The 10,733-nt window shown below is 51.0% G+C and overlaps 3 protein-coding genes across 3 annotated transcripts; all 3 read left to right on the top strand.

Annotated features, from left to right (window-relative positions):
- Positions 1-2,660: 2,660 nt before the first annotated feature.
- Positions 2,661-4,760, top strand: COL26b_014030 (uncharacterized protein; the record flags this gene model as incomplete). Its single annotated transcript, XM_053186610.1, has 1 exon — positions 2,661-4,760. The coding sequence occupies one exon, from the start codon at positions 2,661-2,663 to the stop codon at positions 4,758-4,760; it is 2,100 nt and encodes a 699-aa protein (XP_053029448.1).
- Positions 4,761-5,754: 994 nt separating this feature from the next.
- On the top strand, positions 5,755-7,308 carry COL26b_014029 (uncharacterized protein; the record flags this gene model as incomplete). The annotated part of the gene is made up of 3 exons (XM_053186609.1): positions 5,755-5,936; positions 5,991-6,456; positions 6,595-7,308. The coding sequence occupies 3 exons, from the start codon at positions 5,755-5,757 to the stop codon at positions 7,306-7,308; spliced, it is 1,362 nt and encodes a 453-aa protein (XP_053029447.1).
- A 2,608-nt stretch (positions 7,309-9,916) lies between these two features.
- On the top strand, positions 9,917-10,456 carry COL26b_014028 (uncharacterized protein; the record flags this gene model as incomplete). The annotated part of the gene is made up of 2 exons (XM_053186608.1): positions 9,917-9,976; positions 10,031-10,456. The coding sequence occupies 2 exons, from the start codon at positions 9,917-9,919 to the stop codon at positions 10,454-10,456; spliced, it is 486 nt and encodes a 161-aa protein (XP_053029446.1).
- Positions 10,457-10,733: the final 277 nt, after the last annotated feature.

The following is a 10,733-nucleotide window of genomic DNA, read 5'->3' as shown; positions in this document are numbered from 1 at the left end:
GATGATGATGATAGAAAAAGTCGGTGTGTTCTCGCTGGAATCCGACATCGGAATATTCGGAGATATAGGTGTTATATGCATACTTTGGATATGCAATCCTTGTGCCTGACATATCCATATTCGGATAGCCTTATCTGACACCTTTCAAACCCTCACGACCTTTTCCAATCTGCTTGACAGGAAACCCCCCTTTTTACTCTATTTGATCCTCACTACACCCATAATGCTGCTCAAATTTGCCATGGAGATGAATGCAAGTTATCTCAAGAAGTTGACCGAGCTGGAGACCCCAAAATGGCTTTGGGCCTTTGTGGCCATAGGATGCATGAGCACGGCACGTTTGTGAATCCAACTTTTTGACAATATCCAATTTCACACTGCTGCACCATCACAGCCTCTATCATCCTACAAGCGCCCGGGTTTGAAGCCCGCTTACGCACTTGTGACGGGCGCAAGTGCAGGAATTGGTTATGGCATCGCAGAGGAACTCTTGAGTAATGGGTTTGGTGTGTTCCTCCTTGGCCATCTTGCAGATGAGGTAGCGACGTCCGCTGCAAGGCCCAGGATACTGGCAAGAAACGACCATGTCTCGACGATCATCTTGGACGCAAGGTTTGCAACACCAAAGGAGATCAGAGCCGCCATCGAGAACACCATTACAAACAGAGAGTTGCGGCTCTCTTCTCTTGTCAACAACGTGGGTTCGAACCTGATTTCGCACCGTTTCCGCACACTCGCAGTCAGAGGCCGAACGCGAGACTCAGAACATGCATTGCTTGTGTACTGTGCCTGGGGATGTGAAGAGTCAAGGGACTTCGTTATGGGCAACGAAGGGGTGTCCAGACTCCAGCACCTTTGGAAGGCTAATACTGAGTTGGGTTAACGGCGCCATTGCCAAAGGGTGGCGGGAATTGAGATCCTACTGGCTCCATGACTTGCAATATTATTTGTTGCGTGTCATCCCGGAGAGCCAAAAGACCAGGGCGTTGACTGACGTGATGGGAAATAAGAGGGAGGCGTTTAATAGCGTCTGCAGGAAAGTTGAATAGGTCAAAAGAGTACTCACCCGAGTCTCAAAGGTGACGTTAGGATGCCATCCTTTTCGGTCTGCGATAGTATGATGCTGAATACATTCTCGAGTGACTCAAGACGACTTTCCTCCGTGTCGCATGCTTTCACAAACTCCGTTTTGCCGCCCATATTCTGCTTCACAGTACCATTGACCAACATTTTCTTGCCGTAGATCTCCTGCTCGTTGCTATCGCTGGAAGCAATTGTTCGCCGCAGAAACTTCACGACGAGGAGGTTGCGGACCTGGTTACTGTCGGGATGTGTGCTCATCCAGTGATTGACGACGCCCCAGTCAGGCTGTAGAAATTCGATTTCCGCAAAGGCATAAAACGAGTTCCACGGCTGAGAAGGATTGTTACGGTATTGGTAGATCCACTGTTTGCTGGAGTCTACTCGATGCGCTTGCGTAGGTAGCCAATCCTTCGCAAGACGTATTTGTTGCGTTCCGAGATTGTTGTGAACAAGGCCTTCAACCAATGGCATTGGCTTTGTTGCACCGTCGCCGCCAAACGCAACGTCTGAATGGTATTTAGAACCATCTGCGAATGTCACAATGTTCACAATATGACCCCTGAGGAGGCGGGGTGTCAGAGGGAGGTAGAATTGGTACCGGACATGGACCGGATATGATGAATGGGGAATTAAGTGCCTTACCAGCCTGGGAAGTCGCCCTTTGGCACGCCCTCAATGCGTGGTCGAGTTCTGACACCAGCGGTGTACGCATCAAAGCCCAGAGCCCGCAGGATATGGTTGTATAAAATCGCGATTTCCATGCAAAACCCACCGCGTCCGCGCTTGTCGGTGACCATTTTCCTGAACAGGTACTGAGGATCGAGACTGATGTTGTGTGATGGGTTGTAATGCAGAGACAGGTTTTCGTAAGGTAACGTTGAGATTGTGTGGATGTGAAGCATCGTCAAAAACTCCAGAGTAGGCGGTTCATGGCGGCATCGTTCAGGAATGCCAATGCATTCTAAGTAAAGACTGACCTGGTCTGGTGAATACGCCGAGGTCATCTTGGCAATCGCGCGAAACACACGAAAAACAAGTCATAGGGCTGCAAAGCTGCAAAAACGCGTCCAGAACATGCGATTGAGTTCGGAACGGTGCCATGGTAAATATACATGTGATCCAACCCCGTCCGTGACTCAGGCCGTGAGTCAACAGCTGGGCCGTGTCAATCCGGCGGTGTCGTGACCGAAGTCCCGGATGTTGCAATAAGACGGCAATACCACCTCGGCTCGTAGCGTAGTACCGAGCATGTCCGATGATCGGGAGATGCGCCGCGAGCTTGAGCGGGTCAGTCTGCTGTAACCCCGGATCTCTTGTCGGTCTACGTGTCAAGTCGAGGACTGGGTCTAACTCGAAACAGTAATAGCCGAGGCACTTCTCGCGCGCGCGCGTCATGAGAACACTCCGAGAGACGGAAGACGCCCCCTGATGAGCATTAGACTTCACGAGTAGCCGGCACGGCCGAGGACGGGATTTCTACAAAATCTTATCGGTGCCATTCTGAGACCTCCGTTTCCCCAGACAGTTCCTGCAGTCTTCATCCCACACTCCACAGCCTCCGCAATCACTCAATCACCATGCCGAATACCCCGGATTGGGTCAAGAAGCTCCAGCCCTCTGGGCCCCAGGGCACAGAGCTCCTGGCTCAGGAGAGGGCAAAGTCCAACCTCAATGTCGACCAGCTCGCCACTTTCATGTTCACCAACGAGGCTCTCGAGCGTAACGAGAGGATACTGAACATCCTCAAGGCCGATCCCGTTTTCGACAAGACGCAAAACTACTTCCGAGGCCGCGAGAGCCGCATTGAGGCTTCGCTGGCAAGAGGAAAGAGGCTATTCCAATTGAACAAGCAGCACAACTGGTCCCGCGACGAATACCAGGTTGCCAATGAGCTCATCAGCGAGCCCACGCCTTATGGCCTGCACGCCAGCATGTTCCTCGTTACCCTCCGCGAGCAGGGTACTCCGGAGCAGCACAAGATTTTCCTCGAGCCTGCCGAAAACTACGAGATCATCGGATGCTATGCTCAGACCGAGCTCGGCCATGGCTCCAACGTCCGCGGCTTGGAGACAACGGCAACATGGGACCCTGCCGACAAGACCTTTGTCATGCATTCCCCCCACCTGACAGCCTCCAAATGGTGGATTGGCTCTCTCGGAAAGATGGCTACCCACGCTGTGGTCATGGCCCAGCTAATCATCAACGGCAAAGCCCTCGGCCCTCACCCATTCGTTGTTCCTATTAGGGACAAGAACAGCCACGAGCCTCTACCGAATGTGCACGTCGGCGATATCGGCCCCAAGTTTGGCTACAACACAATGGATAATGGATTTCTGTTGCTGAACAACGTCAAGATCCCACACAACCACATGCTTGCCCGCTTCTCGTCCGTCGACCCGCAGACAAGCAAGTACAGTAGGCCCGCGAACCCATCTCTGGTTTATGGCACTCTCACTTGGGTGCGCTCGAACATCGTTCTCCAAGCAGGCTCCGTTCTGGCTAAAGGCGTTACCATTGCCACCCGCTACTGTGCTGTTCGCCGGCAATTCCAAGACCGAGACGCACCTGCGAACGAACCTGGTGAGAACCAGGTCCTCAACTACACCATGGTACAGATCCGACTGCTGCCACTTCTCGCCGCGACATTCGCGCTGCACTTCACCGGTCGCGGTATGATCAACTTGTACAACGAAAACCAGAAGCGCATGAAGGCCGATGCCGGCAAGCTCAGCGATTCTACCCGCAACCCGGGCCCTGAAGAGCTGAACCCCGGAACGGATTTGCTTGCCGACCTGCATGCCACATCTTGTGCCCTGAAGGCATATGGCTCAACCGTTGCGGGCGAGGGCCTCGAAGTCTGCCGTCGTGCCTGTGGCGGTCACGGCTACTCATCTTTCAGCGGCATCGGCAGCTGGTACGCTGACTATCTCCCAACACTGACCTGGGAGGGCGACAACTACATGCTCACGCAGCAAGTGTCTCGTTACTTGCTGAAGTCAGCACGTGCGGTACTCAAGGGTAAGCCTGGAAACAACGATACCACAAGAATCCTTACCGAGTTCCTGCGCCGCCGCGACATCGGTGCGGCTTTCGACGTGCTAGGCTCTGACGAGGACCTGGTCTCAGCATTTGCCTGGCGTGTCTCGTTCCTCACTTTCGAGGCTCTTCGCCACAGAGATGAGGACAAGCAATCCTGGAACAGTTTGCTCGTTGACTTCTGGCGCCTTAGCACCGCACACGCTCAGTACATGGTGGTTAAGAACTTTCACCAGGCGCTTAACGACAAGTCTACTACCGATCAGCTGGACAAGGATACCGTTGGGCTTCTGCACAAGCTGTTCAGATTGTATGCCCTGACAACCCTCGAGCGTGAGGCGAGTGAGTTCTACAGCTCGGCGGCTGTGACCGTCCGCCAGATCACCCTTGCGAGAACCAAGGCTGTAATGACCTTGCTTGAGGAGATCAGACCTCATGCCGTGCGGTTGGTCGACGCGTGGAAGTTCGACGATTGGGTACTTGACAGCAGTCTTGGCAGATTTGATGGAAAGGTTTACGAGGACATGTTCAAACGGGCCAGCGAGGATAACCCGTTGAACAGCGTCACCTTTGACCCTTACCCGAACAGCAAGGTGCTGTTCAAGAAGGACGAGAGAAAGAACCTGAGAAGCAAGTTGTAATTATGGTACAGGTTTATAGACAGACGGTTGTTTAGAACTAGAGTTCCTTTTTGTAGAGTGGTAGACAGTTGGTTTCGCTCGGCGCTGGGGTTCTGAAGACTGAAATAACATTTAAGAAGCTTTGATTGGTCATGAACAACTCGCCGCAAATGGTGCACAATTTCTCTGCTTCCAGTCCATATTATATCGTATGGTGTCATCAAAGCTCTCGTTCAAGTTATCTGTACGGATCACATTTAATACGCAATAATTAGTGGCCACGGAGCGTTGAAACCTCTGCGATCAACCTACTTACACACTGAGTTTGGTAGTGCAAATATACTGGGCGGAAAACATAAGACAGCCATTCGGCGGGGCTCAAAGCAAAAGTAGTTGCAATTCTCAGTTTGGCTCGAAACACCAAACGATTTCTTCAGCAGAAGTAAGCTTGACTTCAACGAGACGTAATCAGCCCGAGATTCTAACTAGAGAGTCGACCGGCAATAACGTGCCGAAGGAATCGCATCTTTTCAAAGTGGGGTTAGTGAATAGCAGCACGTGGAATAATGCTTGTTTCGTCTTGGCTTCCTGAGGCCTGCCCGGAAGTCGGCTTCGAATGTGACCCCACGCTGGAATTACTATGCAGTAGTTCCCGTCACGGTTTGCGCGTCGAAGCGGGCCCTGAACAAGAATGTCTCGAATTAGAGTCGCGGAGACTCTCCACGTGTGACATTTGAAAGATCCACTACAACAATGAATCCGTTGGAGCATCACTGACATTGACTGCAACGCATCGGCAGGAGTCCGACAGGAAAAATGAGACCAATCACAAGGGAAGAATCGCATCACCAGGGCTGGAGGGTCACATCTCAAGATATTGGGCTCAGTTCGTATCTTCCCTTTTGGTCCTCCGTCGTGTGCCCACCTCCACAGCCTAGGTAATCATATAAGACTGAAATCCTCACCCTGCCATTGATGTTGAATGTTGAATTCTGCTTTCCAACCATCTATCAAAATGTCTGCAACGAATGATCCTACGAAGGAACTCGTCCCCGACGTTGTTGCAGCTGCCAGCGATGCGGACGGCCAGCCACCGGCGGAACTTGTTTCTGCTAGAAAGCAGTCATGGAGCGACATTTTCACTATTGCCTGTGCCGGCTTTGCTTTGATTAGCGATGGGTACCAGAACAACCTGATGTAAGCTTTCATGCGGATGAAAAGACTGCTTGATTTGTTGACTGAACTCCATAGGACTATGACAAACGTCGTCCTCAAGGCGGAATATCCTCAACAGTACACGTCCGTAGTCAGCACTCGGGTTTCCAACTCTCTTCTCATCGGTGAAATTATCGGCCAGGTTACTATTGGCCTCACCTGCGACTACCTTGGGCGCAAGTTCGCCATCATTTTGACGACTGCCTTGATTGTTTTGGGCTCGATTCTGGCAACTGCGGCCAGTGGAGTCACCATTGATGGCATGTTTTGGATGATGACTGTCGCTCGTGGCATCATAGGCTTCGGTGCTGGTGGAGAGTATCCCGCCTCTTCAACATCTGCGTCAGAAGCCGCGAACGAACACTCTCTGAAGAACCGGGGCCCAATTTTCATCCTCGTTACGAACTTGCCGCTGTCATTTGGCGGGCCTTTGGCAGTCAGCATCTTTCTCATTGTATTCTCTGCCGCCGCTGGGCCTCAACACCTATCGACAATCTGGCGCGTATGTTTCGGAATCGGATGCGCTCTGCCTTTGACAGTATTCTACTTTCGACTGAAAATGCTGAACTCCAAATTATACCGTCGCGGAGCAATCAAACGTCATGTGCCATACAGATTGGTAATTCGATACTATTGGAAGCGCCTCATAGGAACCGCTGGTGCATGGTTTTTATACGACTTTGTCACCTTCCCAAACGGCGTTTTCTCCGGTGTCATTATCTCATCTGTCGTCAAAGACTCCAGCATCAAGTCTACTGCAGAGTACCAACTCCTTCTCGGCGCTATAGGTCTGCCCGGTGTTCTTCTGGGTGCATATTTATGCGATCGAATTGGCCGCAAGAACGTCATGATGCTGGGATTCTCTGGCTATCTTGTATTTGGCCTGATAATTGGGGTGGCATACGACCAAATCACCAAGATTCTACCTCTTTTCGTAGTTTTCTACGGCCTTATGCAAAGTTCTGGCAACATGGGACCGGGTGATATGCTTGGGTTGCTTTCTTCAGAGTCCTATGCAACCGCAGTTCGCGGAACCTGCTACGGTCTCTCTGCTGCAGTGGGCAAGGCTGGTGCAGCGATCGGAACACAGGCTTTCACACCAATCCAGGCTAGTCTTGGAAAGCGCTGGACATTCATCATCGCGGCCATATGTGGAGTTGTTGGCGTCCTGGTGACTTACTTCTTCGTTCCGAACCTTAAAGGTGACGATCTCTCAGAAGAGGACGCCAGGTTCCACGCGTATCTACTCAGCCAGGGCTGGGACGGTGAAGTGGGAGAAAAGGACACTCCAGGCGTGGTTGGAGACGAGCCTGAGGTTAGAGTCGCACACGAGGGCAGTGCCAAGAAGACATAAGAGATAAAAGCATCACATGAGAAAGTTGGATTCGCGGAAGGGTGAGTCGGGACAATTTGGGCAGAAAAGCCCAGCAAGAAAATCAACTGCCCGAGAGAACGACCTGATTGAGCTGCATGGAACCTTGAATACAGCCAACAGCACTTGTAGATGGCAAAATTGAAGTCTTAGCCCACGAACCACAACGGCCAACCCCCAAACATCAGGCAATAGTATCTTTCGCCTCCATCGATGGCTTTTGTGCATAAAGGACGTGCCTAGAGCCATGGTCAGTCTCGACTTATACAACCATATGTAGTTACTGCAAGAAGAGCAGCAACTTACTGGTTGACCAAGATGTGAGCTACCCCCGACTTCAACTCTTTGCGCACATGGCTGAGCATGACAAGCACCTCCACCTGAGTCTTACCCAAGAATCCACAAAAGAGCTTAAGAGTAAAGCCTTCGAGACCGTCGAGCAGCTGACTGAGACAAATCATACCCACATCTCTGAGTTGCGGATCCTTGGCCCACTGCCCACTCGGGGCCTTGAACTTCTGAGACTCGACATTATCGAACCCTGTGCTACGCAGCCAACTCTCAACCTGACTACTAGGGCGCGCAGTACGTCCCATAGAGTCGAATGCCGTGAGGTACTTTCTGTTCACTTGAAGACAGCGAATCCCTCGGTGTACGTGTTGTCCTCTGAGTAGTACAAACCACCCATTTCCTGAAATTCAACCCAGCCACCAGGGTTCAAATGACTAAACAGTATGAGAAAGAACATGGCCTGTGCATTCAAACGAGGAATCAAGACGTACTGGTAAATATTCTGGATGAGTTTAGGCCAGTCTGCGATAGCGACGACCATATACCGACAGAAGATGTAATCATACTTTGCAACACCAACCCAAGAGTTCTCAACATTATCGATCTCTTGGACCCTTTTGAAGGCGTGGGTGATGTTTCACTGAGTACTGCCTGTTGCTTGTGGCACTTGAGCAAGCTATAAGTTTCAGTTCTGCGCATCACTTGCTAGTTAAGGGAATCCCCATTCAGAAGACCGCACTTTTACATTGCTAGTACGCGGTAAGATAGTCGAGTCTTTATCTATTAACAATGAGCGGTGGGTAGTGGAGATGAAATACTAGGCTGGGATTTCCACAGATGATTGACTTCCGGGATCGATGAATAAGTAGTGAGATTAAGATGAAGAGTATTCATTATTCCTACCGGCGTATCAACTGCAAGAATCAACTCATTTGACACTCGGTCAGTAGTTAGACGCGTCCTCAATGGAAGCTGTCTGGCAAAGAAAAATCCACCCGTGCAGGTGGGCCAACACGGTCTCCGGTTTGGCAGCAGACGATTCGGGGATCTGTGGAGCGCAGTTCGGAAGATGCGGCCAAGAACCAGCCATGCGGACCAAGACCGGGCTCACCGAGATTTTGTTGCACCGGCATTTCAAGACTTTGCCTACAGCAATCTGTCTTCCTGATCTTGAAGCGAACTCCGATTGCCATTGCGAAAACAAGCCTGACCAGAGCTATGTTATGGTTTCCGACAACTCCATTATACAATCGACACAAAGCACACCTTTTTAATGTATTCAAGTTACCAGCTCATTCATCGGCACCTGTGAAATATAAGATCTCACTGCCTTGCCTTTCAGAGTCTCGCTACTGTCCAATATTCAAGCCAGTTGACTACCTATGTTGGGATATCAGCAGAGTCCCAATCATTTGGCACGTGTGGAGTGGACTCGGAAGTTTTCTTTCGCGGCGTACGAGTCACGCTGAAGTGTCGTGACCAATTGTCAGGGCTCTCTGCTCCCAGTCAGTGCGGGATTTGCACCCATTTACTCCGCTGGTCCTCAGTATCGTTGATAAGCTTCCTGAGGTAGATCTTAATCCTATTAAGACCAATTGCCTCTGATGATATGGTAATGGCGAGGTTCGGCTAGCGCAAACGGAGACGACCATAACCTCACTTAATCGCTTGGCGCGCGGGGCTCAGACTCACGTTCATGATATGATTGCAAAGACAGAGTAAGGCTGGGTTCAAGGCGGGAGAAAGACAGCTGGTGAAACCAGGTCCAGGGTGAGATTGGTGGACAAATGAAATTCTCAAATTCTGCATGACTCTGCACACAGAGTGCGTTGACACGACTCGTCGACAGGGATGCTGGCCTCCAACCCAAAAGGACAACCCAGCTCGAAAGTCAATTCGACATGCTAAGGTTTATCGTGGTTAGCAACTGAAAAGAAACCCCACTAGAAAGAGGTGAGCTCATTTCCAACACTGGTGAATACGGATATCGGCGAACGCAAATGAACCTAAATTGATGAAGCCATTTCCGGCGTCGCGAACTCGCGAGACAACGCGGGATCATCGGAGTTTCCCAGGAGGCGGCTCGAGTTCCAGCTCCTCGTTGATGGTTTATTTATTTGCAGCGTTCGCATCCCTCATTGAGCACGTCCTCTTTTTTTCGGCTCTCCAACCAACTTCGTCGTTCTTTCCACAAACCTCCAACAACTATTCTCTAACTTTGATCTGCTAGATCTATTCACTCATTTCAATACTTCCTGCCTCTTAATTACTACATAATTAATCAACAACTTTCGCCAAAATGCAGTTCTCCATCTTCACTGTCCTTGCCGCTGCTGCCAGCGCTGTCGTTGCTCTTCCTGTGCGTCATGTCACTCTTCTTTGCATCCAAAAGAAGCAACTAACCAGCTCATAGGCAGCCACTCCTACCGCTGCCGGCACCGCGACTCCCTCTGCCACTTGCGGCAAGATTGGCAACTTCCACAAGACCACTGTCAAGGCCGGACAGACCTTGACCACCATCGCGCAGCGCTACAACTCTGGTATCTGCGACATTGCGTGGCAGAACAAGCTTGCGAACCCCAACGTCATCTTTGCTGGTCAGGTCCTTTTGGTCCCCGTCGACGTTTGCAACCCCGACAACACCTCCTGCATCACCCCCGCTGGGGAGGCTACCTGCGTTACAGGCGGACCGGCTACCTACACCATCAAGTCTGGCGACACATTCTTCGTCGTTGCTCAGAGCCTTGGAATCACCACTGACTCCCTTACTGGCGCCAACCCCGGTGTCGCTGCTGAGAGCCTCCAGGTCGGCCAGGTCATCAAGGTCCCTGTTTGCTAAATGCCTTAACTACCTTGAAGCCTTTCGCTGGGTGCGAAGAGTTCACATGCTCCATGCCCACCTGAGGTCTCTTTTAAATAATACATAGAAAGGCAATAATAGGATACTTGTCATTCTCATTACGTTGTGCAAAAGTTTACATGGTGTTATACCTTGTGTAGAATGGAGGAGCGTAGTGTTGCGCGTCGGCGTCGGCGTCGGCGAGCTGAATCTGCTTATTCTCTCGCATGCCTATTTCCAAGGCCACCTTGAGACTTTCACTACAGTCATTCTTTGT

This window comes from Colletotrichum chrysophilum (genome assembly GCF_026319265.1).
Source record: "Colletotrichum chrysophilum strain AFK26 chromosome Unknown scaffold_283, whole genome shotgun sequence".
Taxonomy (NCBI): Eukaryota; Fungi; Ascomycota; class Sordariomycetes; order Glomerellales; family Glomerellaceae; genus Colletotrichum; species Colletotrichum chrysophilum.
This window is presented reverse-complemented; position numbering and strand designations above follow the sequence as displayed.